We start from the raw sequence: 27,990 nt of genomic DNA, 5'->3' as shown, positions 1-27,990 counted from the left end.
TCACAAACTGCTAGCCCAGAATATCTCACATACTGTGGATATATCAGTCTATACATTCCACTATGCTTTGCTAGATGAACCACGGACAGAGTTCACAACACACACTGGGCCAAAACATTATACTCCCCTTGCCTTCGGCCTGGCGGAGATAATAATGTATACTCTTAAGTACGTATGTATGCTATTTGGTATACGTGATGGCACAGGATAAACTGTGCCCCAGTTTTATTCCAGTTTTCGTACAGGCCTACTGTATGTTTTAGGTCACTAAACCACAGTAAGCAACTTTTCACTTGATATTTTCAGCATAGAATTCTCTCATCTTCCCCAGGTCATATGTTTATAGCATGGCTGTAGCCATCTATAAGAGAGGCCTGTACTGTATGTCGAGTTTGTACGCACAGTCGCACACTGCCTGCCAGTAAGTCAAAGAAGTACCTCCGCTAATTATTTTCACATATATTTTATACTTTTTGAACTGTAACTTTAATTTTCTAAGTCAATGGGGCTCGGATTGGGCTGAAACCTTGCCCATATTTGTAGTCATACATCATCAATTTGTCGTAGACGACTACTACGATTATTACTTTTATTTTTGTAATTTTCACCATTCTGTATTATTATTAGTTATATTGTATTGATGTTAGCAATCTCTACAGAACATGTACCACCAACATTTAGCTTTTATCAGGCCCTGACTTATAGTAATTCAGAAAAGATAGGCTAATAGAGTGCTGATTTTCTTAATTTTACCATTGCTACAACTCATGTGCTCTATCCCCAGAATGTTTTCTTTTTCAGCCGTTTTGTTTGATTGATTTCCAGATCTCTTATCAACCACATTATCCTATATCATTGATCCATCCTCTCATTGGAGTTTCCCCAATTTGCTGGGGTGAATGATGTTCTTCATTAAACTAGAACCGTTGTATCAATCTCCAACACCATTAGCATCTGCGCACCAGGGGCTCTTGCCTAAATACCGTCATCAAAATAGAGACAGGCCTTGGATTTGGGTTTTGTTGCTGTGCATTTTGCAGATATGAGTGGGAACTCATTACTTTCACGAACTGTTTCTGACGTGTAAGTATGTTTTCTTGTCGTTAAATGAGCCACAGTAGGGATTAGTTAGGAAGTTAGAGATTAAGCGGGGATAGGGTGTACATGTTGTTGGGGTTCTGGTTATTATTTATTTTTGAGGAGCGCTAGCCTTGCCTATGCCCAGCTTTCCGGGTTTGTGTAAACACAAACATTGGCTTGTTTGGCTGATCACCCCATAGCGATGATTTGATTGACTGAGCAAAGTACATATTGAAGAGAAAAGTGAGAGAAAAGTGAGGACACAAATTGTGATTGGCCAGAATGAGATATATATGATGATAAGAGCGCCCCTCACTTCACACGGGTGTGATTATTTTCTATTGTATTTGCAAGGTTAGGGTTGTTTTGTGTGTGCTTGGTTTGATTTATTTTGGTCACAGTATTTATTTTACTTCCGTCTGAGTTTTGCTTTGTTTTGCGTTTGGTTTGTATAGTGTCATTTGTTGTATGTTTTTCTTTCAAACATGTTTTCTTTTGACGTAATGTCTGTTTTTCATTTTTTTCTTTTTTGAGTGGTGCAAACCACTCCAACAACTGGCTTTGTTAGTACCCGTGTGTGTTTGTGCCTGTACGGGTGAGCATGGTTGCTATGGTTAGTATGTGACGTCACTGACATCACCGACATCGTTGCACCACTCAGTTCACACGGGTGTGATTTTTTTTTTTAAGTGTTTAACTGCAGTAAAGATGTGGCACATCCGGAGCCCATCTCCTGTTTCTGTAGCGTGACGTGACTCAGGTACGCCCCCTGGACATGGGCAGGGATTTACTTATAATCCAAACCTTGATGCTTGATGGTCATTTTTATAGTCATATAGGTATGACTCGGCCGAGGATCGCACCCGACCTCCAATCTCAGGACAGACACCAACCATAAAATCACAGTGCTTAATCACTTGATGAACTGAAATTACTGCATTCACTTTGCTCTTCAAGGCTTTCACTTTCTCTAGCTTTATTCAGACTTGCAACTCCTCCATCTGAATGTAGTCTCTGGAAAGCTGGTGATCTATTTCTCCCTTTCTCTCCAATGTCTTTTTAGGATGGTTTCTGAGAGTGAGACGGTCTGAGACCATCCTACAACTGAGACAGTTGTTGTTAAAAATGTTTGAGAATCACTGGTTTAGATAATCAGGACCTTGTGCTGCCTGCCTCTCCCCATGTGAGGTTCATCTTCCTCCAGCTAAGCACCACTTTCCACTTCGCCTTTCTTTAATCCGCCATTTATCAACACCACTTCCGGGGACAACTGGGCCCTTGGGGGGGGGGGGGGGTCCCAATTGACTCTAACGACTCAGTGTACAAAAGAAGCCTTACTCGTACAGGTATATAAACACTGTATATTGGGGTCTTGTATCTTGTATGTTAATATTGTATCTCGAATGGGGGTCTGTTTTTTTTAATCTTTAGTACCCCAATCTACATTGTAAAACTCAGTGTTGATTTAACTCAGAGTGTACAAATGGACCCATATTTGGTTCCATTTGTACATTCTCAGAATTACAGACCCGTTAGGGTCTATTTGGACGCCCTGGTGTTGTCTCGGGACCCAACATTGAGAACCAGTGCCAGTACGCACTGGGGGTACTACATTGAAATATCACACTTGTGAGGGTGCTCTTATCATTATACATCATCAAATTCCGTGCTTAGCCAATCAAATCTTCACAAATGTGGTAGACACAGACACACAAAGCTGGGCATATAGGAGGGCCCTCAAAAAGGATTCGTTTACAAGTCACTGCTTTAATCCCTGTTTATAATTCCAAATTCTGAAGAGCTGCGTGGCACCTGCACTTGCTAGGAAGAAGTTAACGGCAAACAGATTCCAGTTCTTGGGAACGATAACCATGGAGTATCGAGACCAAAGAACACCTGTCGTGGTGAGAACAGCCGACTGGGACATGCTGAGTTTCTCGACGGGCCTGTTCAGGTCGGTCAAACCTGCTACAACCAAGCCCCATTTGAACATGGGAGCCCAGAAGAACACCGTCTTCGGACCGGCCGGGTGATTGTAGAAAGGTTGCAGTTTTGCTGGCAATGAAAGTCCAACTTGGTTCAGAATCCTGTGATATGAAGCTCTGACTCCTGCCAGAGCCATTGTTGAATTTGTTTTGTAGTGGGTATATTACAAGTTTATTTGAAATGTCCTACATTCAAACTAATCTCCCAGGGATGTTTATCTAAGCGAGACAATTTGCTTTACGAATATGTCTGTTTGTCAATCACTTAAAAGGCAATGACATGGTTGCGATGATGTTGTGATGTCATTGCATGATGACGTCATTACTATCTATCCATCATTATCTGTGCGTGCGTGCGTGCGTGCGTGCGTGCGTGCGTGCGTGCGTGCGTGCGTGCGTGCGTTTCCATCCGTGTGTTCGCATCAAATATATTTATGTCCTGGGCTATATCTTCGTCAGTGCCTGACGCTGCCTGCAAGTCAGACACTGTCCGCATATTGCGGGTAGGGCAGCTTGCACTGTCCCTAAATGGTATATTGGTGCAGCGTTTCCCATGACTAGTTTCGAGTTTTTGTGAAAAAGTTGAATTGATTGATGGCAAAAATGACGACGCAAATTGTGACTGGCCAGAATGATATGATATATGATGATAAGAGCGCCCCTCACTGCACATGGGTGTGATTTTTTTTTATTTGTGCTGTGCATTGTGTGTTTCATCCATTGCGCAGCAAATAATGGATCAAGCCCAAAAAGAAAAAAGCTCTACGCAATATACACAAAAACAAAGAGCTATATAAACATTCATGACTCAAATTATTTGTAATAAATAAAACACTTCACACTCGTGTGAAGTGAGGGGCGCTCTTATTACCATACATCATATATCATCTCATTCTGGTGTCAGACTCCATTCGCATGTATGGGAAATGGAATTTCTGTGACGTGGCCAAAAAAAGGTCAAAGGTCTTTTGACGAATGAGTGAGAAACGATAGCACAGAACTGCCAAAACTTCTAAAATGGCATTTCATGACATGTCATTTGCTGTTTTCAGTGTTTACGATCGAGGGCGCTCTTCCACAACTGTGAGTTAACTTCCGAAGAACAGGACACCAGGACATAAGGCGATAACAAAACCAAGCCGGTTTAGTTTATTTATTAAAAAAAAAGAAATTCTCTGCTTTGTTTGGTGAAAACAAGCTATATTCAACTGCTAAACTAAAGAACAAAACATTGTGGTAACACACTTCTTTCTATTGAGATATTTGGTTACATAGTCATAGAACAAAATATTCTGTGGGTCCTGGTAGATTATTAAAAATCACACCCGTGTGAACTGAGTGGTGTAAGGTCTTATATAGACTGATCAACTGTGGTCTGACGTAATGTCTGATGTAATGAAATCACACCCGTGTGAACTGTGTGACCATAGCAACCATGCTCATTTTTTGGTACGAACAGACACGTAAACTAACAAAGCCAATGAAATCACACCCGTGTGAACTGGGTGACCATAGCAACCATGCTAATTTTTTGGTACGAACAGACACGTAAACTAACAAAGCCAGTTGTAGGAGTGGTTTACACCACTCAAAAATACAAGGGTATAGGAGAAATCATCATTTAAGCCCTGTCTATTTTTGGATTGGAATGATGGAAAAGAAACTTTTAAACTGCAATAAATGGATTGACATATCCAAAGAGATTTCAACAGCTCTGGACATTGAGTTAATATGTGCACACATACTCACGTCAACCCAGTTGCCCCTCACGGTAGGGTAGGTTACCGTAGGTATAGGTAAGACATGATGAAAACATTCTATTTGGTCCCCAAAATATGAATTTGAGAAAATTGTGTATGACCTGGCTATAATGCACAATTAATCTTTAGCAGAGATGTGGTCACTGTGGTGTACATGATGTACCTCCAAATATTGCTGACGCGGCATAAACGTGACACAAAGCTCGGCCAGTCAGTGAAGTCGGTGCAGACATTCCACAAACACACAGAGATTTGGCGCATCCTCCCCAGACAAGCATACATAAGGATGTGTGTGGTTTTCGTTCAGTCAGACGACGCCTAGAGTTCTGCCCTGGGCAGGCAGACAGTCAAACCGACAGGTTTCGTGAATTGATAGTATATAGACAGACATACAGACTGACCACTGTGTTAGGAAACAGTTTGTGTTGTGCGTTACGTCAGACCAGAGCTTGGTCAGCCATATATAAGGTGCCGTGAGCATTTAGAGGTCCACACAGAAATAACCAGATAGAAGCAATCGATGTAGACACTGCATAAACTACAAGGATGAGTTTCTTGTGGGTTTTTGCAAAGACCTTCAACAGAGATCTACATGCGTCCAAGGTAATATGGCAGGTGAAGGCGGCAGCCCTGAAACACAATTTGAAGAAAAGCACCATTCCCACATTATTCGACCAGACAGTGCGTGATTTTAATGGAAAGACTGCACTGATCTTGGCAGCTACCGGGGAGAAGTGGACTTTCAATGATCTGAATTATTACTCTAACCAAGTTGCTAACCTGCTGCTGGACAAAGGGTTTGTGGGGGGAGATGTGGTGGCCCTGTTCATGGAGAACAGTTTCCAGTATGTGGGCCTGTGGCTGGGCATGGCCAAGATTGGAGTGGTGGCTGCCCTCATCAACACCACCTTGAGACTGGAGCCGTTAGTTCACTGTGTCAACATTACCAAAGCCAAGGCCATAGTGTTTGGATCAGAGTTTACGGAGGCGGTTTCCGAGATCCATAGCTCCCTGGAGAACACCATTCAGTTGTTCTGCTCTGGGGAGTGGGATGACACAAAGGTCCCGCAGGGAACAGAGTGCCTAGAATCCCTACTGGATGCCAGACCTGTCACAAATCCAGAAAAGCCAAAGCGCCAGTTCAAAGATCACCTGTTCTACACCTTCACATCAGGCACCACTGGGTTGCCTGAAGCTACTATTATACTGCACAATAGGTACTATCGGATAGCAACGACGACGTTTAATTACTTGAGGTTGATTTCGCAAGATGTGCTTTATACCTGCCTTCCATTCTACCACTCTGCAGGTAACATCATCGGAATTGGACAGTGTCTACTCCGTGGCATGACTGTAGTGATCAGAGATACATTTTCTGCTTCGGATTTCTGGGGTGACTGTAACAAGTATTATTGCACGATTTTCCAGTACAGTGGTGAGATCTGCCGGTACCTGTTGAGGGAGCCGATTCGCCACTCAGACCAGCAGCACTGGGTGCACATGGCATTGGGCAATGGCATGCAGAGGTCCATCTGGCAGGAGTTCGTCCACCGCTTCAACATTCCAATCATTGCAGAGTTCTATGGAGCCACAGAGGGCAACTGCAGCCTGGCCAACTTTGACAATACGATTGGAGCTTGTGGTTTCATCAGTAGGTTCGCACCAAGCCCTGTCAAGTTGGTGAGAGTTGATAATCATACTAAGGAACTGCTCAGATGTCATAATGGAGTCTGTGTTACTTGTAAACCTGGAGAGCAAGGCATGTTAGTAGGCCAGATAAAGGGTGACACTATGCAGAGGTTTGATGGGTACATCGACGAAGCAGCAAACGACAAGAAGATTGCCCACGATGTCTTCAAGAAAGGAGACACTGCCTATCTCACCGGCGATGTATTTATGATGGATCAGTTTGGATACGTGTACTTCAAGGACCGCATTGAAGACAACATCCAATGGAAGTTAAAGAACGTCTCGACTACTGAAGTAGCGAGCATTCTGAGCGTTTTGGCGGGCCACAACGATGTGGTCGTGTACGGAGTAGAAGTACCAAAAGTAATCGGTAAGGCCATCATGGCGGCCATCGCTGATCCCTCCCTCTCTTCTGACCTGGACAAGTTTACTAACACCATGAAACAGGTTCTTCCACCATTGAAAAGGCCCGTCTTCCTTCGGTTCCTGTCGGGGGACCTCAACAAGACTGGCACATTCAAGTTCCAAAAGACAGAGCTTTGGCGTGATGGCTTTGACCCCCGTGGGGTGAAAGACAAACTGTACTTCCTGGATCCCAGCAAAGGGACCTACATAGAGCTGGATAAGAAACTGCACAGCGACATCATGTCTGGGGAACAGAAACTCGGCTGACCAGGAATGGCTGCAACACACACATACAACCACACACGCATAGGAAAATGGAAAGCGCATAGGACTTAACAGAGACAGACAGACAAGGAGAGCAGAATTCAGATTCAGATTCCACTAACATACATTTCCTGATTTCCATAGCATCACCGAAAGAAAGAAGAACGTTTTTACTGCTGTAGAGAGGAACACGCAAAGCATCTTGCTGCCAGAATACAAAAATGAAGAAACTGCAGAGAACTAACTACACGCCTAATGCATGCAAGTATCGTGTCTCTGTGTTTGTGAGAGAATTGAATTGAATTGAATTGAATACATTAACTTGGCCTGGTTTGGAGTCATTTGTACATTTGTGTTCCACAAGATAGTTGCATTTTTGTTTTAAATATTATTATTTTTTGGGGATTGTCATTTTCTTTACTCGTATAGGACATATAGAGGATATATAGAGGCAGGAAACCGAGGGCAAGAGGAGATACGATTTCGAACCCAGCTGTTTAAAACGGAACTCACAATGTGGTCAGTGCACCCGGTTGAGCTTCATTTTTTTATAGAGAGAGCGTTGCGGATGTGTCACTTTGAGAGCGGGTTGGATCCAAACCTGTGTTATATTTCCTTATGTGCTATGCTCTTGTACCAAGTGAACCAGCTTTTTTTATCCTTCTTCTTTTTGCAGCAGTACTGCAGGGCAAGAGCAGTTTGAGGAAAGGTTCTTAGCAGGGGGTATCAAACTAATTCTAGGTCATGGGCTGCATCCGATCAAATCAGACTTCATGCAGGCCGGATGACTTGTGTACATGCATATATTTCTTTTCTCAACGTGGTCGCATGTGTCTCAGTCCCTTCTACAATTATACAATTAAAATGCTTCACTTTACACATTTTGATTGAAGATTACATAGCAAGCATTACTCTCTCACTCACACCCCCTGTGCATTAGTGATGCATGTATCTTATTTTGTGACGCAATGAGTGAGAGGCTAGTGTACATCAGATTTTAAATGACAGATCTTTCGATTCAGTAGACCATATTGTGAAAGAAATGTGTAGGCCAGTGAACTTCCAGTGATCTTTATGACAACTGGGTGCATAACACAACTTTAGAATGCTCTTATTCGTGACATACTGACTTTCCGGATCTGCATGGCCAAGCTTCACGTGATGTGCTCCAATCAGCTCTACTGGATTTGAAACTCTTAATATTCATTATATCTTTTAATATTGTTAAGCGTCGCTAGCCCCTCCTATGCCCAGCTTTGTGTGTAGTGTGTACCACAGTTGTGATGAGAGCACCCCTCACTTCACACCTTCACACGTGTGATTTGATTTTTCTATCACATTTAGAATCATTCATAATATTTTGTCCTGCACTGTACCTGTCCATGTTGTAATTATTAGTGTACACTATAGTTAGTCACACTTTATTATTCTGGAGTAACCTACCTAACTTCCGCTGTGATTGGCCGAGCTTTGCATAACGTTTGTAGTAGCTAATTGGCTGTTGTTGGTTATGTAAATATGTAACCAATCTATGTTTTACAATCTTTTATAAAGTCATAAATTCCCTTGCAGGGGCAGAAGACCAAACTATTCAAGCATTATAGACATTTTTAAATGACTTTTCAAGAGAGTAAAGAGAGTCAAGGAGAATTGGACAGAGGTTGTAGCAAAGGTTCAAAAGACCAATTATTCAAGCGTTACAGAATTTCCAAATCACTTAAAGATCTGAAGGACACATCGACCAAGACGGCTAAAAAAGGGAAAACATCAACCCAATTGCGACTTTTCTAGTTCCTCATGTTGTAATTATTCCCTTGTGCAACTGACTGCAAAGAGGGGGCCTCTCGTATAGTTGGATGGCAGTGGTGGAACATCATGAAGTACATTTATTCAACTACTGTAGTCAAGTACAATGTTGAGGTACTTTGAAATTACTTGATTGTTTCCATTTCTTGAAACTTTATACTTCACATCTCAGAGGCAAATATTGTACATTTTACTCCAGTACAAATGTATGATATGACAGCTTAGTTACTAGTTACTTTGTGGGTTCAACTTCAAATGATTACAAAAATATACATTGACCACTTTAATCCCATAGTGCAGTGATTCTCAAAGGTTTTGTCAAGGACCCCCAAATCACTATGTATGTGGCTGCAGACCCCCATCTGAAAATATGTTGTGCAAGGGCATAGATTGCATAGATTGTGAAATTAAAATGTTAAAGTTTTGTTGAGATATTTTGAAAATGGCTTATGTGATGTGTTGTAGTTCAGCTATTTTTAAATAGCCAATGTAGTTTAAAGTGGTTAAACTGATGGTTGTTTGTTTTATCACTCACTTGATTCCACCACAAAAATAAGCTTGGGGTTCGCCACAGAAACATTCAGCCACTAGGTGTCACACTATACCCAATTACACAAAATGTAAATATTAGACAGTTTACTTTAATCCCTCCAATATCTAATCTCATGGTCTGAATCCTGACTATTGTAGGCTACAGTTAACTCGTTTTTCAGGGGACCCCCTGGAACCCCCTCAAGTACCTACCTCTAGGGTGTCACCAACCACTGCCATGGTGCTACCTGGAAATATTTGACAATATTTATCTTTGAAATGTAGTGGGGTGAAAGTTAAAGCATCCCAAAACGAGTGTGATACTCAAGTACAGATACTCAAAGCAATGCGCTTAACCCATTCTGGGCAGGAACCCCTTTAGGTGTTTTAAGCATTATGTTATACTTTAGCTATTGAAAAAAAGCAGATCTAGAAGCTCATATTTTTGAAAAATCGTAAAAAAACGCAAATATGCAATTTACATTCTTTCAGAGCTTTGCTTCTGGGGGGTCCCTGGAACAACATATTTCTTCTGTGGGGTGGTCCCTGGAACAACATATTTTCAGATTGGGGTCGGAGGCCAAATACAGATAATTCCTGGGGCTCCTTGACATGAAATAGTTTGAGAACCACTGACATAGAAACATGAGGTTTTTCATAAAACTGTCATGATTTAGAAGACATTTGTAGAATCTCGTGTCAGGTCTAAATGGTACTCGGTTACTGTAGACCCCTCTTCATGGGGCAATTGAATCCGGGTAGCTCTACTCAGTCTTTGGACCACAAGGTCATGGGTTTGATCCCGGGCACTGCCAACTCAGCGTCAATAGGTCGATATTATTAGTTTGTCCTGTGAGCTGCCATTTAGCCTTACCTCGAGTTGAATAATCATCATTCATCTGATCTAGAAAGACAACATAATGTAGAGCAAAATACACAGCGAACCAGTATCTATGGTTTGATTTCACTATAAAACAATAATTTAAATGACCACTATCATAGCTGTAATAGAATCCGTTGGGGTGAAAAATAAAGAGCAGTTGTAGTTAATCAACCTTTAATAATAAAAAGCATACAAAAAATATTACAGTATTCTACAAAAAAAACAAATTGTGCAAAAAAATGAACTAAAAGAAAAAAGAAAAAACTTCTGATCTACTGTACACTTTGGTTTTAAAAGAAAATGTAAAAAGCAGCTTTGTGCGTACCTTGTTGTCAGTGAATGTGCTAGATGGGTTAGATTTACTGGTGTTGTATTGCTTTCATGACAAAGGCCATAGGTAGACATGATCATGTTGCAAATGAAAGTAGGTCGCACAGCCTACAACACATTACTGTGAACACATGTACTGTATATAACGCCCAAATGTGTACAGTACACCAGCCCTGTAGTAACCTTGTGTTGATTTCAAAAGCAACTACAGTGTATCATCACAAAAGTGTCCTATTTGAAGGTGTGTGTGTGCTCTATATCTATATAGCTCTATATTCCCCTATTAATCATTGCTAAAGTGTGTTTGTTCAGTTAACTGTTACAGGGATCTCCCCGTCTCCCAGGGGAGACCACCCGTTAACACTATCATAAAAATGAACAAACACTATCATAGAAATGATTATTATCGGCATATAGATCTTAAGCTTTTTAGGAAAGAAATCACTTACGGCACCTTTAATGAATAATTATGCGATATTGTTATGCAACATGTTGTACTCTAGCCTACTCATGTACTGTACATGATATGCAAGAAATCTGGAAAGATAACTATTGCTTCATCCAGGAAGCAAGATATTGGAATGCAAGAAGGCACAAATGCATAGACACACCAGAGAAACCTTATATGGTCTCTGTCGGGTGGAAACCTCAAATTACATTTCAGAATTCAAATTCAAAAATAGCAAAACTCGCAGATCGAAAAAAGCTAAAAAATGGCACTGGAAACTTTTGATGCTTTTGTGTGACGCTGTAGTATGATAAAGTACAGGACATTAAGAGGTTTCTGCCTGACAGCAAAGATATGAAACATGCCCATGAACATAGAAGAAAGGTTAGTATTATGTGCCAGGTAGGGACATTTAACAGCCATAATACCCATGGATATAGAAACGTAGATAGCACATTGGCCGCTGCTGTTCATTGAAGCGATGCGTCATTGCAGCTGCCATATTTGGTAGGGAGAACAAATGCATGTATGCCCCATACATGTCTGTTGAACCAGGAGGTCCCTCAGTCTCCACTACTCCCTGGATTCTCAACCAGGAGGTCTCTCAGTCTCCACTACTCCCTGGATTCTCAACCAATTTGTACCCGCTTTGGTTTGTTACAAATGTCAAACATTTAACGAAGGGTCAATAGAGCACCGAAGTCTGACGTCAATATCGGTAGAGGGCGCAAGTCCACGGGTTCATGTTATTTTATTTGCATTGTAATCCCCATAGGAGGATGTGTTCTGTGGCCGTTTCACTCATATGGATATGAAGAATCAACTGGCTGAGAGAAAACGCTAATGTTACTGCTGCTGAATTAGTTACATTTTCGCTAGAAACACACAGTATCAAATATAAGTGACTGACGGTCGTAAATGACACAGAGCCACCTCCCCGACAATTTTGCCGGGACACTTTGTTTATTTTTGAACCACAATGCTTATATGAGATGCTTTTAAGATGACCCCATGTTATTTTCCATAGAGAAATTACTTCCATGAACCAGGGGATGAGTGAGTGACGTCAAGAGTAGACTTCGGCGCTCTATTGCAACCACTTCCTAAAACTGGGGTTTGAAACTTGATCGTAGCCTATTTGATAAGAAACATACAGGATTGCCCATAAACTGGACAGTGACAGAGATATCAAGGGCGAAGAGCAGAGATAATTTACTGTTTACATAGCACTTCAACCTGGTATATTGTATACTGATGTTGAATTAAAATAGGCTATTAAATAATAGCTCTCCATAGTCCGTACCTTTCCTTTCTCCCATTCGCTCGCTGTATCTGTCTAGACTTGCGCTGTGTCAGAGTCGCACACACACACACAGCACGAGAGAGAGAGAGAGAGAGAGAGAGAGAGAGAGAGAGAGAGAGAGAGAGAGAGAGAGAGAGAAGTGACATTACTGCAGCCCAATTTTTCTTCAGTACAATGCAGCATTAGATATACAGTATGGGAGTGGTGTTGACGTGTGGCCCAGTGGCCATTGAGGTGTCCAGCCATCTACCCTATGGTATTTATGTCTATGAGATGTCACATGATACCAGCCATTTCAGGACATTATAACAGCATATTGATATATTAAAATGTACTGGCTTCACAGGTTGTTAAGTGAACCTAATCATCAATGCAGTTATTTCAACTAAACGTTCAATGCACAGTTGCACACACAAAATGCTGATTAGGCGACCTAACACAAGCCCCCCTACAGTGAGGTTTCCCTGGTCTCCAGCTGAACTGGTTTGAAGGACAAAATCTCTGTGAAGGTGTGACCTATGAGAGAGAGAGAGAGAGAGAGAGAGAGAGAGAGAGAGAGAGACTTTAAAGAAATCTAAAGTTGTCCGTCAATTGGGTACATTTTTACAGTCTTTGATCAGATCGGTGAACGAATTCAGTATTTTAGCCGCCTCCAGACATACTTTCGGGTCCGGAACCAATCTGAGACTAGAACAGCCACTAATGTCTAATTTTACCGCTTTCCTTGCAACAAAAAAGCTACTGGTCTCCCAAATCTGGCTGTGACAGGCTGTCCGCCCCATGCTGAATACTATCGCCATTTTATACTACTCAACCCTGCACAGATTCTAAATATGCCCCCGAAATATTGTACTGAGCAAATGTTACCACCTTCAATAATAATGATAATAATAGTCTTTATTGTCTCCACATCATATGTGTCATGGACACTTGTACAGAACATTTTTATCCCACGATTTTGATGTCGACCCAGTGCCAATTATCTAATGTAATCCTGGGCGCTACACTTCCTCTGCCAACCTGGGGGGGCAGCGGACTGACCACATGCCTCCTTCTATGCATGAGGAGTCCAAGCTGCTTCTTTTCACCTGACAGGGGGGAATTTCCCTAGCCGGACGTAGCGCATGGAAGGAACACGTTATTCTGACCGGTTCCTTTCCCCTCCATCAGGCGCCCCGGCTGGCCAGGGGGAGGTAGTTTTAGAGACCAGGATTACTACATGTTTTTGTGAGGGTACCTACCCTAGGGGACACAGGGAGAACATGCAAACTCCACACAGAAAGGCCCTTTCGCCAACCCCACCTCGGGTATGGGCACTGATGACGTGGAGGAGGGAACACACCCCCAGCGTCCCCAGCGGGAATCGAACCCAGGACCTTCTAGCTGTGAGGCGACAGCACTACCGACTGTGCCACCATGCCCACTTGTACCGAACATTAATAATTCTATGTTCAGACTGGGAGCCCAAATCCGATTTTTCTATCCAGTTGATCAAACTGCGGTGTTCAATTGGGATGTGATGTGTTGTGAGCTTGTACATTCGCTATCTTTCAACAGATTAATTTTATACAGATGAATGCAAACGATTATGATGATAAAGCGAAATTATTACGATGATCTTGAATAATTGCAATCAGTGCGTACGTAACGGTTTTATATGATCATTGTGGCAGGACTTACGTTTCCACTGGTCCAGGAGCAGTTCAGTGTTGTCTAGTGAGTGGTCGTAGGGCTGAGCCTCCGTCTCCTCCTCTGGCTCTCTGAACTCGGAGAAGTAGGGCAGCATCAGAGCGTCCACTGCAGTTACCCTGCTGGCCGGGTCCAGCAGTAACATGCGCTCCAGCACAGTCACGGCTGGGGAAGGAAGGAGTGAAGAAATGAGTGCAAAAGATAGTGTGAATTTGACTGTGTGTGTTGTTTTATTATCTTTAGGACTGCAACTACCTATTATTTTCTTTATTATTATATCGATAACTTCAAATGGTTATAAACTGCACCCCTAATTATCTTTGACTTAAGAATGTCTTACCCTGCTCACTGTTCACTTTGGAAAACACTTGGTGAAGGTCTTTCTTTTCCACTTTGGGGAGACTTTTGATGTAGCTTTTGGCCTGAGGGAATAATAATAACAGAATTTCAACAACCAGATTACGTTAGTAATACATGTTTGTCTGCATAATGTGTGTACTACAATATATAATTTCAGTATTGGCATTGCGATGTACAGTCACATGTGCAATAGTCACAGGGCATACTAGGATACAATATGAAGCTCAAATTAAATGACACTAAAATTACATTTTATAATTACTGTGTAATTCTTTAACTCTTGATTTTCTTTTTACCAGCTGCTTCAAACGCTGCTGGTATAAGGCTTCGGCAAATTTAATGACAACCTAGTCCAACCATGGCTGCCTCTCTAGGCTACTATGGCCTGCCGTAGGCTTAATTTGTTTCTGTAGGTGGCGAGTCCCTAGGGAGCGCTTGTTTACCCTGCCGGCTACTACTACGGGCAGGGCGGCAAGCCGACAACCAATCACATGCCGGTTTTTGGACCCGCAAACCTATGAACACAATATTCGCGTCCCGTAGTGAAGACCTAGTCCTCTGGCCTATGGGACAGCAAGCAACGGCATGAACAGCCAAGGCTGCCTCTCTAGACAGAGAGAGACAGGGTGGCCAGCATGTCACTTTTATTTCTCAACCTGCACAATGAACAGTCCAAACATATACACGCTCCGACACTAGGCATGTGAAAATTAAACGACAGCCATGTGGACATTAAACGACACGACACAGCCATGTGGACATTAAACGACAGATCAACATGCGTGATGCGACAGCAACCTACTGCAGTGCACACAACAGACAGCAAAGCCCACTACAGAAAGTCCCACTACTAAAGGTACAATCCACAAGAATGAACTCACTTACAGTAACAACAACTGACTTTAAAACGACAGACAGGGAGAGAGACAGTGTGGCTAACCACGCGTCACTTTTATTTCTCAACCTGCACAAATGCATGTCTGTCGTCCGTCTATTACATGCATGGCTCAGTTAACATGGACTGTTTGCGCTATGTGCATACATCTTTGTAAATTCATTACCGAGCTACTTTGTGAGCTTGTACGTCTGCTAACATCTACCTACAAGCTCACTGCGTTGTGCGCCACCTGACCAAACCCCAGAACTATTCGTGGCAAGCGGATTGTCTCCTCGTCCATCCTACCAACAGTCATTAAGACATGCAAATCCCTTGACTCCTTCAAAACCGCTCTCAAAGGGCACCTACGGACGGCTGCAATTCTAAACTGGCCCCCGTAAATCCCCAATCCCCAATTCCCCTCAATGTATATGTCTCTTTTCCCTTTTTACCTCTATGATGAATTCCTGTTCTGTTCTTTGACTATATATTAGTGTCTATTTGTACGTCTCTAAATGTTTTGATGAATTGAACATGGTGGACCCTCTTGTAAACAAGTGTAATGCTTAATTGGGTCGTCCACTCACAGTTAACAGTCTTTGTATTGAGTTTGTGCTTGAAATGTACTGTAATTCTGCAAACTGTTAATAAATATTTCAATCAATCAATCAAAGAGCATGTCCATTCAGTAGCGCGAGCCTCATCCATAGGAATGCTAATGTGTGCCATTGTCTCATGGGGTGCTAGGTGTGGGGGTCTGAGTGGACCTGTCGCCTGCCAGGTACAATCTCTCTCTTGTTTCTCATTGTGCAACCACAACATACAATCGAAAAGTGCAACGCTAATGAAGATAGTAGCCTACACTACAGCCTGGCAACGCTTCATTGTTCCCACTCCATTTAAAGCAGTGTCATTAGGATACTAGTTCCCTGGGAAAGCGAACAAGGCTCAATTGTGACAATTATTTACTCATCATGTTAAACCCGATAGTAGTAGACTGACAACCTCTCGCCCAAATAGTCTGTCTCCTGATAATATACATCAGGATGACGTAAGCGCCTAAGGCCTATTGCATATATTGAAAATAGAAAATATACAATCTCACAATGCATTTTGAGTTTGTACATCTGCTATTGTCGTTTTGTATTTTCACTGTTTGTGAAATGGTCAATGCATGTGAAGTGGTGCACAGTCTTTATGAGCCTGTAGTCAGGCTATTTTACCCAACGGGTTTCACACTATAGCCCTACATTGGCTACGAAGGGACAATGTGTGTGTGTGTGTGTGTGTGTGTGTGTGTGTGTGTGTGTGTGTGTGTGTGTGTCAAAAATAGAAGATCACTACGCATTGCATTACGCAACTATTATATTCTTGTACAGCTGCAGCTATTTGTGGCAAATGTTCACCACATAATAATGTGGTTAAACTTATTAGTGTGGTTATTATGTATGGTTAAATTGGTTATATGATGTTGTTACTGCCCAGTGTGTGTGCGTGCGTGCAGCTGGTGAAATATGTCATCTTTTCTTGTTATACATTTAAATGCATAGCTCTAAAAACCAAAAATAGCTATGTGCATTTCTGTGTGAGCATGTGGATGAATAAAAATGAATGTGCATGTGTGAAGCCTAAATTATGTTACGTCACACAATCGGCTATTTTCGGTGCGTGACGGTTGTGCTAAACTCACATCCTGAGATTCTAATTTGGTGATGAATTCTTGAGTTGGCGTTCCCGTGATCTTCATGATCTCAGTAAGCTGATCAAGGTCTAAGCCACAGGCAGGGGTCAAGGTTCCAATATTATATTCACACACAGCCCAAAGTATTGTACAAATTACAAGCCGTTTTGGAAAACAATTTACAGACCTACGTCTAATAGCAATTTCCCAAAGGAGCTATTCAAATTTAAAGATACATAGGCTACACAGAGTATATCCCTGTACATTACTACCCTTTCTTTCCCTTAGTAGTACTTTCTTCTGTATCTGTACTGTACCCCCCCCCCCCAACAGTTATAAGAAATATTCACAGCTGACCCCACACACACACACACACACACACACACACACACACACACACACACACACACACACACACACACACACACACACACACACACACACACACACACACACACACACACACACACACACACACACACACACACACACACACACACACACACACACACACACACACACACACACACGGGGCAGGCTGATAAAAGGATACGGTCATTGCCTTTAAACAGAGGTTTTCCCTGCAGCATCTCTGCCATGATGCAGCCCACAGACCAGATGTCCACTGAGGAGAAAACAGCCCACATGACGTTAAACACACACACAATAGACATTTCACACTTTGAACTGCACTCTAATTAGCGTGTGTTCACACTTCACACTGTTCACCTGTTCAAATAAAAAGCACTGCCAAGAACACTGCTGAAAAAGCTAAAAATGGCAGATGGTGTGTCACACGATCAACAGAAAACAGACTTTAACTTCTATATGGTAAATGGTGCATTTATATAGCGTCTTTATCACTTTACATAGATTGTGCATTACCATTCACCCATACATTCATACACCGATTGCGGCGGAAGCCATGCAAGGTACCAACCAGCACATCGGGAGCAATTTGGGGTTCAGTGTCTTGCCCAAGGACACTTCGACATGTAGACAGGAGGAGCCGGGATTCGAACCGCCGACCCATGGATCATTGGACGACCTGCTCTACCTCTTGAGCCACAGTCGCCCCACTTCGGGATCGGGAGTCGAACCCGCTCGAGGCCCCAGCTTACCGGGTATTTTACAATGGCTGGGAGGCGTAGGCAGACCCGAGGCGCAGCCTGAGACCTCTCATGGCTTATTGCTTTAATATATCCATCTGGTCAAAAACACGGAGAGCGGCCTGGTCCAGGCACCTTGGCTGGTAATCCAGTCTGGCAGTGTGCCGCGGGTTCGACTCCCGATCCCGACGGCCTTTACTGCATGTCTTCCCCCCATCTCTCTCCCCATTTCCTGTCAGCCTACTGTCTGTCCCTCCATAAAATATATAAAATAAAGGCGAAAGCCACAAAGAAATACATTTAAAAAAAAAACACGGAGAGCTCCTTAGATTACGCACGCCGAGCCTTTCTTTGTGAACGGTAAACAGGGAAGTGAACAACAACGCGCATGCACGAAAGAGCAAGGAGTATGGTGCAGAAGGAGAGGCCAACTAAAAAAAGAAAAAAAAAAAATCGGGAATATTTTTCTCTCGTTTGATATCAATCCGTCGGTTGGATTAGTTATGACGTTCCCACACGTCGTACGGTCTAAATGGGTTAACCACTGCCGCCCATGGCTTGTAGGGTAACAGGTACGCCCCTTTTCCATCTCGCCCCACTACTCTACCTAGCTGTAAATAACAAACATAATTCATGTTGGTGATTATATAAAAGGTATTATCATATTCATTTATCATTGTTAAGTTCACTCTGTATATCCACGGGCATAATAGCATGATGATGCCATTACAAAACATGGGCTACATGGAAGAAATGTTTAATAAAACTAAATTAACTGCTAGAAGGTCCTAAATGAACTTAAATAGGCAGTCACCGTCTCTGTGTCATGTTATTCTTTCTTAACTCTATCTCTACCGCTAGCTGTTAGCATAAACCTCAGCTCCAGGGGCCAGCATACACGCTCACTTTAAGAAGACAGTGTTTCCCCCCCCCCCCCCCCCCCCCCCCCCGCCCCCCACACAGTTGCTACACACACTACCGCAGCATTGGAACACTCACACACTCCTTACCTCTCGTCAGAAGCGTTTACATGGCGCCAGCGTCGCGGTAAAAAGGCAAAAATGTATTAATTAATTCAATGTGGATGGCAGAAAATCCACCAAGGACAGCGATCTTAGAACCAGAGTTATGACGGTTTGAAAATCCTCTCTTCCACTGCTATGCACTGTGAATATATTTCCAATCCCATAGTTGGAACGGTGGTGCATTGCTATGGGAACCAGACCAATGTTAAAGGCTTCCGTAGGCATCAACCATTATATAGATGGAGTCTACGTTGGGGTACGTATATATACGGACTTGGTATATGACATCACCCAGCGTCGGTGTACGTATATACGTACCCGAGTTAATTTTACAGTAGAGTATAGAGATCGACTACTATACAATCAAATAAATCTGTATGAAAGATAATTTCAGATTTCAGAGAGGGAGGGAAATACTAAATTAACTGTTAACTACATCAAAACATTTCGCGGGGGCGAGTTGGTAAAGGGGCGAATCGTTTGGTTATGGCTTTTGCATGCCGCTTTGTCGCTGCTAGTGTGAACGCAGAATCTAATTCTTAAAAAAAAGTTCCTCTTTGTTTTTATTTTGGATTGTTTGTTTTTCTATCGGGTGGTTTTAATTTGTTCTGCCCTAAGGCATAGTTGAGTAAGCCGACTTCAAAAGCTCACTTAAAAAAAACACCATGTCAAACAGCAGCAAATAGCAGATGATTACCAGTTTGAGTGTAATGCATCCAACTGAGGATGACTTCTGGAGCTCTGTACCAGCGAGTTACAACATATCCCGTCATCTCACTGTCTGCCTGCCGTGCCAGACCAAAGTCCAGGATCTAACGGGACATGAAAAATGAAAAAAACAATTATTACAATTACATAGTTTCCTAATCGCAATTATTTGAGATACTTAATAATTTTGTTTAAGAAGCCTAAAAGCCAAACAACAGAAATGTTAATCGCAATTATTGACTGATTAGTGACAATTAATCATAAAGTAAAATCATAATCGTGACAGCCCTACAACCATGCTTTCAGGGTTTGCTCTCAAGAAACAAGACTCATGTGCAGGTGTGATGAGTTGAGACAACTGTGAGGGAGAGATCCTGTAATGCACATACCATAAACGCATCATACTCAAAAGTGTTTTGAGACGTTTCCCCAACATTTTGAAATCAGCCGATCTACAAACTCACGTATCATGACAAATCTGATGGACGTTAAAGTGGAAGTGGTTAACTTAACACTCACTAATGCAAGACACGCATACCATACATCTGTAGCAGTTACGAGTACGAGTGTCATGTGAAGTTTGAGTACATATGGAAATCTAACATAACACTTCCTCATGTGAGTGCAGAGAGCTCATTCCCAAGGCACAGGTAAATCTCAAATCAGCCTACGGTCCATCTCTATTTTCACATCTGCAATAGAGCAGTGAAATCCAGGTTAAAAATCTGTTTCACTTTGAAGAGCTGTCCATTTCTCAGCTATAACATCACAAGTAAAGTGTTGATACAAATGATACATTGACACATGGAGAGTTGATTTTGATACCAGACCACTACTCACTGTACCTTGAGCTCACAGTCTTGGTTGATGGCAAGATTTCCTGGTTTGAGGTCCTGCAAGAGTCCATACAAAACAATGAACCGAAATCAAGAATAAATAGATCTGTATGTCAACATGAACTGCATATTTTCTTAATTTGTTCTTTCTGCTGTTTGTGTTGTTTTGTTGCTCATCTACATCGTCTGAATGTTTACATGAATCACAATGGAAACAAGTCTTTTTGTGATAATAATTAGCCTTTTTTAACATACTGCTCAGGGGTTGACACTAAGGTCTTAGCGAGGCAGATTATGTTCTACTTGCCCAAAGGCAGTGCTCACTTGCCGAAAAAGTAAATTGTCCATTTTAAAATGATAGGTACATGTGTTCATTTTTACTTTCTGGTGATAAAAAATGTTATAACTCATTTTTTATGCCAAATACCTACATAGCTATGAATATGACTATGGGTTCACACTTGTTATTTTAAAATGTTAAGTGTAGCAAGAGTGAAAACAGCACATTATAGGTAAACGGTGCTCGTATTTTACATTCCACAGACCAGAAGACAGAGGGCTCTGGCCACGTTTGTGTTTAGACATATCTTTGCAACTGGATTCTCTACTTCCTGACAGAACCAAAAAATGGCTGACGAAACCAGTTCTAGAACTAAAGTTATTTTGCTGGAAAACGGGCCAGAGAACACCCTGACTGGCTTGGTATGGCAGCTGCACCGTAGTGGTCCAAATGGTCAAAAGAGGTAGCTGAAATGTGCCTCAATAGTGAATAATGCATTTTATATTAACTGTACAACATGTGAAGACATTGAGGGCAGGGTAATAAGCCTAGTACTTACAGTATGAGTAGTCTGTTAAAGTGATGAGGCAAGTGGAGTGCTGTAAGCTCGGCCCTAGCAACCAGACACCACGTCGACCCTATTCTGATTCTGGTATTCTTTTTTTGCACTCTGATCTGATATTTTCGCTGTTGTTGTCATTATCTATGCTGAATGCATAGAATGCCAAACAAAAATAAGTTTGACTCTTATCTACCTGTACACAAGATGTAACAATAAAATACAACCTTGAACCTTGAACCTTGAACTCGACTGCGTTTATAGAAGGTTGAGTCCCCTCTCAAACGAGCATTGCCTGACCCCACTTGCCTGAAAGCTTTATTTACCTTAGGGGCAGGTGGGCAACCCTTAGTGTCAACGCCTGCTGCTGTACTCTTTAACTGTCAATAGAGGGTATGCGAATGCATAAAGTGAAAGGCAAATCGAGTGGCAAAGTGAGTGCAATCAGATAGGACTTTTCTGTTTGGATATATGAGCTCAGGGCTGTCAAGGCCAGAAAGATTTTTCCTGAGGATGATGTCACACGCATACCCTCTATAAAATATTCAATCAATCAATCAGTACAAGAAAACATCAAGTCGATTCTAGTTAGTGTCACTGTGTAAATGAGCAATTAAACCACATAAAATACAGGCTACATGTGCCAATGCAGACACAAGACATGCAAACACATGAATGTTGAAAATAAATACCAAGGCTACTTACCCTGTGAATTATACCAGCAGAATGAATGTACTGTAGTAAAACAATATATAACAGGGATTGAATCATCAAAAGTGAATTCAACTATATTACATTTTGCATTTGTGTGAGAGCAGACATCAGAGTTCCTCACCTTTAACCCTTTGAGCATCTGATACACAAGGTACTGAACTTTGTCTTCTGAGAGCCTCTGTAGCTTCATGAGTTTCCCCAGGTCAGTCCCCATAAAGGGCATTACCAGATAGCTGAATAAGGAAAATACAGTACATGCATTATAATGCTGTGCAGTTAGCAGTACAAAGGCTAAAGATTATCCATCAGTCAGCCGGTGCTAACTTTAAAGGGATTGTGACATAAAAGAAAAAATATTCTTAATTTTGTTAAGGTTTTCTGAGCTCAATTGCACCCAAAAAACCTGAACTATTAACATTCAGTAGACTTTCTGTGTCTGGGGTTTTCTGGCTCTGATTTTCCTGCTGTTTGTGATGTCACAGCCTGCAAATCCCATATATGTCAATGGGATTTGCCAGCAGATGTCACCGTTTTCACTGTTTTGCCTGTGTTCATTGCAGCTCAAAAGGCTTCCAAACCCCAGAGAAAACTCCACACCACAGAAGATCCACTGAATGTTCAAACAGTACATGGTCCAATGTCATAAGGAATTAAATATTGTGTGCTGCAGTGATGGAAAAACAATTTGTACTTACAAATCGTGAAATCTGTCCAGAGAGAGATCAGCAGTGAACACATCTATTAGGCCAATGACCTGAACCAGAGACAAATTGTATAAATACAGTAATGAAGCCATGTCACTTAGAATTACAGGGCATCAGATAATTAGACATTATAATTTAAATTCATCTTAATAAACCAATTAAGCACAATCATGACAGCAAGTTGTCTTAAGCTTGTGCGTGACCGTGGACCATTAGACCAGTCTACAGATAGCAGCTTGCCTGCAGGGGCCCTGGACCACTGACCTAAGATCCTACTGTGAGACTCACATTTTCATGCTTCATGTGTTTTAGAAGCCTCAGCTCTCTGTAGGCCCTCTTGGCGAAAAGCTCAGACTGGAAGGGCCGGTGAAGCTTCTTGATCGCTACCTTGGCTTTTGTTCTAGAATCCACAGCTGAGCTGGAAGCAGAAACGCACACGCACACGCGCACACACACACACACACACACACACACACACACACACACACACACACACACACAAGGGGGAGAGGTGGTGGAGTTAGTTGTTTTAGCAGACAGTTTGAGAGTCCAATGGAGTTAAGAGGTTTTGTCCAAAGCACTTTTTACTACTTTCCATTGGTTCAATATTTTACGAAACAACACAGACGTAAAGGGGGTTCACTTCAATATTCATCGTTGCTTGACCGAGGGCAGGCATATCACGCACAGGCTCAAAGACTTAATCAAATAAACATTTTGATATAATGAAAATGATTTTTTATTAAATCTAAATGCTAAGAGTAGGATGAGCGTTATTCAACACAAGCCTCAGGCTCATGTTGAATAACTGTGCCAGTAAGGCACAGCAAACCTGTGTGGGCCAGGGTGGCCTGCCAAGTGTGAACGCTTTCCATATTTTCAAGTTGGCCATGTTCCAGAAAAGCTTGGGAATCGCTGCCCTATATATATTCTTCCTTCATTCATAGCGTATGTGCTACAGGCATCATATAAGTAGTGGAAAACAAACATTTATAGCCTGCAGGTTCGCTCATGTCAAGTGCTATTATACGATTGTTCTTGACTTGAAGAACTTGTCTAAGGAATTCATGCACTGCCACAGTCTTGAGTCATAGGATTATTGTGTTGTAGCCCTGGGGTTTTCAAACAGATTCATGTCATGGACCACACCACATTGATATCATGACAAAGTGAAGCTGACATTGAATAGGCTACATTTCTTAGACTAGTGTAAGATTACGATCCTACATGTTCTGGTCTGGGCAGTGTTTGAAATGTAAAACCAATGCTGGTAGTCGTACATATAGCCATTAGATGTGGTCAAGCCATACAATTGAACATTTTTGATCAAGTGTTCAAAGGGAGATATTGAAAGTTTTTGAGCTAAGGATACATCTAAATCCAATAAACTTGGTACTGGGCTTAGATTTTGATTATGAATTAAGACGAATAGCCCTATATGCCGCATAGCTATACAATCTTGTAAAAATGTCTAGATGAGGATCCCCCTGACATAACATTATGGTACAAAACACGTATGTCGATTCTGCCAATGGAGAGGTTACTCTTGCTGATTTCGTTAGAGAATGGTCTCCAATTGCAAGGTTTGAGGTTGAGTGGTGCAACCACTCCAAGAAACAGCAATGTCCCTATGTCTCAACCTATGTCCCGATGTTTAGAGTACCAATAGGGGGTGCTGTTGCATCACTCGCTTCAGACTGGTCTGATTTTTAAAAGAAGAATGGAAAAGAGTAATTTGTATGGGGGTGACGAATATATGAATAAGTACAACTGCAATATGGGACTGCTGCTTTTGCTTTATTCAATAGTTTTATTGCAAAAGGTTGCCGTTTGCTTGCATGTTGTTGATTCTGTCTTGTTTTATTATTTTTTTTTTCATGTGTCTTTGTAATGTGTATGACTGTATGTATGATTGTCAAAAACCAATCAAAATATTGAAAGAGAGAAAACAATGGTTCACAATAAAGTGAAGTCCACAGTCCTTATAGCCGGGGAGCCACAGGCCCAAAAGCTCAACGGTTAAGGATTAACCTGTGATGTCATGACCTACTTTTTATGTGTTTTTGAGTGGTGCAAACCACTCCAACAACTGGCTTTGTACCCGTGTTTGTTCGTACCAAAAAAACGAGCATTTTTTTTCTGCGATATTTAGTAGTAGACCTCTCATTCTGTGGACCTTAATGACCAAATAAATAAATAAAAATACAAATAAAAGTATGTCATGACATCACAGGTCCTCTCAAATTTTGGACGGCTCCCCGGCTATTAATTGTCGGGGTTCCAGGGCTCCCCAGCAGCTTTAAAGCCTCAATTTAACCAGTTGTGGGCTTGTAGAGCTGCTATAATACAACATTTCTACAACAATATTTTTGGAAACATTGTAATGAGTCTGATAAATCTTGGATGGGGGTCCCTAGCTGGCACAACCCATTTCCAAACTTTTACATGAAAGGGTTTGAGAACCAACCACGTTAGTATATAATACTCTAAATAAATGATTTAACCAATTACCGTATTTGAAATAATGTTGTATTCATTCAAATAAGTTCCGGATTCCAGCTCTAAAAGGCTACGCCCACGACGTTAATCATTGATGAGAGTGAGAGCACAATAAGGGTCCTCAGTCTGTGTGAGCACGCAAGGTGGTGATGGCTGCTTAATAAACAATTATGGACAGCTTCTGCTCATTTGTGTGTGGAAAATGTTCGTGTAAAGTGTTTTGATTGATTGATTGAAGAATTTATTAACAGTTTGCAGAATTACAGTACATTTCAAGCACAAACTCAATACAAAGGCTGTTAACTGTGAGTGGACGACCCAATTAAGCATTACACTTGTTTCCAACAGGGTCCACCATGTTCAAATCATCAAAACATTTAGAGACGTACAAATAGACACTTCTATAGACAGAACAGGAATTCATCAAAAAAGAATTCATCAAAAAGGAGGTAAAAAGGGAAAAGAAATATATACAGTGAGGGGAAAAAAGGGGGGGGCGGGGGGGGGGATTCAGATTTTACGGGGGCCAGTTTCGAATTGCAGCAATCCGTAGGTGCCCTTTGAGAGCGGTTTTGAAGGAGTCAAGGGATTCGCATGTCTTAATGACAGTTGGTAGGGCGTTCCACATTTTGGTGGCATAGGAGCGAAAAGAATTTAGTCCCTTGTTTGTGCCGAATCTGGGTTGTACATGGTTCGTTGCACTCCCTCTGGTGTTGTGGGTGTGGACTTCGTTAACATTAAGGAAGTATCTAGACAGGTACATGGGTATCTTGGTGGTGTATCGAATCTTGTGGACCAGACCCATTGCAAGATGCTGTACTCTGTCGTCGACCCTAAGCCATTCCAGCCTGTCGAAGTGGGCAGGGGTGAGGTGGGTTCGGGGGGCTAGATCAAGTAGGAGCCTGACCAGTTTGTTTTGGGAAGTCTGGAGCCTGGTTTTAAGGGCCTTTGAGGTGCTGTGGTACCAGGAGGTGCATGCATAGTCAAAGAAACCCTGTACAAGGGCTCCTGTTAAGGTCTTCAAGGTGTTTTTGTTGACCAGTGAGGAGATCCTGTAGAGGAATCTTGTTCTATGGTTGACTTTTTTGATTACGTTGGTGGCCATTTTATCACCGGAAAGATTAGCCTCCAGGATGGAACCTAGGTAGGTAATTTCATCTTTACGTGTGATAACATTGTCACCCACTCTAACCAAGAAGCCATTTGCCTTGCTGAGATTACTAATAGAGCCAAAGAGAATGGATTCAGTTTTTCCCAGGTGTAAAGATAGTTTGTTATCAGCGAGCCAGGTGCAGATTCTACCGAGTTCAGAGCTGAGGGCATTTTCAACTTGCAGTTTGTCCCTGTCCGAGACCAGCAGTGCTGAGTCATCTGCGAACAGGAACAAGTTGCAGTCACAGGCTGAAGTCATGTCGTTTACATATATTAGGAACAGTAGAGGCCCTAGTGTGCTAAGAATAATGTATCATTATGCGATCAAATGACAGAGGCAGTCTTCAAAAGCATATATGTATACATGACAGTGAACGGTTGGTTATTCGATCAATGTTGTGAAGTACTAGCTCACTCATACAAGGAAGTGAAGCAAGCCGGCTGCTTGCAGTCGAGAACCGAATCTTCATGTCACGCGTCGGTTGTTTGTTTTGAAGATGATCAGCTCGTGTTGTTGTGATTGTGAATCAGTTCTTGTGAATCCACAAAGCGACACCGTGGTACGGACCGATTATAAATTAAACTACCGTAGGCTCACTCACACAGCACAAGGCAAGCTACATTTCCTTTGTTTCACTGCTGTGCTGTCTGGATTGAACAATAATGAATGAATAATAAACTATATCCAGCAGTGCCACCGTCTGTTCTTAAACATCATCATTATCACTGACACTTATCTTAAATGATTGATTGATAGTTTAAGACCCAAATGAACCCTTACGACTTACGAGTAACTGTACAGATGGAGGGTTCATTTGGTTCCATGAGCCATCTGTAGTCTACACACTCGCAGTTGGGAGTCCGTGGTGGGTGGGTGGGTGTTCCAAACTGAGAGGTCGAAGAAAATAAAGTTTTTTAGGGCCAGTGCCAGACTTACCAGACGGTACCATACGCTCCCGTCCCCACCTGCCTCAGGTCCCGGTACCGCTCCGGTACCTCCCATGTGGTCTTGTTCACCTCCTGGCGGCAGTATCCAGGTCTGATGCGATTAGACATAATATTTCATTCACTTGTCTTGAACCAAGTTAAAAGTCTTCGCCGTTGCTTTATTTGAGTCGGTATAGGTTTCTGTTCCGTCCTCACGCACCCATTGTCTACCCCTGTGTTTTCACCCTAATGTCTGTAGTGCGTGCGCAGCGCAGGAGGGCGCAACCCGAGGTCACCAAAGAAAAGCCACTCCCGAAAATGCTCCAACACACATTACATGTGCTGTTGTCTTTTTTTAATCACCTAGGGTTATATTATACGTAGCC

The 27,990-nt window shown here is 42.1% G+C and overlaps 2 protein-coding genes across 2 annotated transcripts; one reads left to right on the top strand and one right to left on the bottom strand.

Annotated features, from left to right (window-relative positions):
• Positions 1–5,371: 5,371 nt before the first annotated feature.
• LOC306923199 (long-chain fatty acid transport protein 4-like) lies at positions 5,372–7,186 on the top strand (the record flags this gene model as incomplete). Its single annotated transcript, XM_079501226.1, has 1 exon — positions 5,372–7,186. The coding sequence occupies one exon, from the start codon at positions 5,372–5,374 to the stop codon at positions 7,184–7,186; it is 1,815 nt and encodes a 604-aa protein (XP_079357352.1).
• Positions 7,187–10,566: 3,380 nt separating this feature from the next.
• On the bottom strand, positions 10,567–27,877 carry mapk12a (mitogen-activated protein kinase 12a). The gene is made up of 12 exons (XM_079500438.1): positions 27,615–27,877; positions 23,315–23,444; positions 23,018–23,076; positions 22,444–22,555; positions 22,314–22,343; positions 20,779–20,826; positions 19,923–20,037; positions 17,645–17,716; positions 17,101–17,180; positions 14,514–14,595; positions 14,165–14,338; positions 10,567–13,000 (listed from the first exon to the last, which is right to left on the bottom strand). Exons 1-12 carry the CDS (start codon positions 27,731–27,733, stop codon positions 12,933–12,935), a joined length of 1,089 nt encoding a protein of 362 aa, XP_079356564.1. The 5' UTR covers positions 27,734–27,877; the 3' UTR covers positions 10,567–12,932.
• Between the last annotated feature and the right edge of the window lie 113 nt (positions 27,878–27,990).

Source organism: Electrona antarctica (assembly GCF_951216825.1).
Source record: "Electrona antarctica genome assembly, chromosome: 5".
NCBI lineage: Eukaryota > Metazoa > Chordata > Actinopteri > Myctophiformes > Myctophidae > Electrona > Electrona antarctica.
Note: the sequence above shows the minus strand (reverse complement) of the source record. Positions and strands in the feature narration are given on the sequence as shown.

Bases quoted from the DNA above. Each gene is read 5' to 3' on its own strand.
- mapk12a (XM_079500438.1), bottom strand. From the start codon at position 27,733: ATGTCTAATCGCATCAGACCTGGATACTGCCGCCAGGAGGTGAACAAG. The intron at 17,181-17,644 runs GTATCCTTTTAT...CCTGTGGCTTAG, and splicing joins TCTGTTTAAAGGCAATGACC to ACCTTGATCAGCTTACTGAG. The intron at 13,001-14,164 runs GTAAGTCCTGCC...TCTCTCTCATAG, and splicing joins GCTCCTGGACCAGTGGAAAC to GTCACACCTTCACAGAGATT.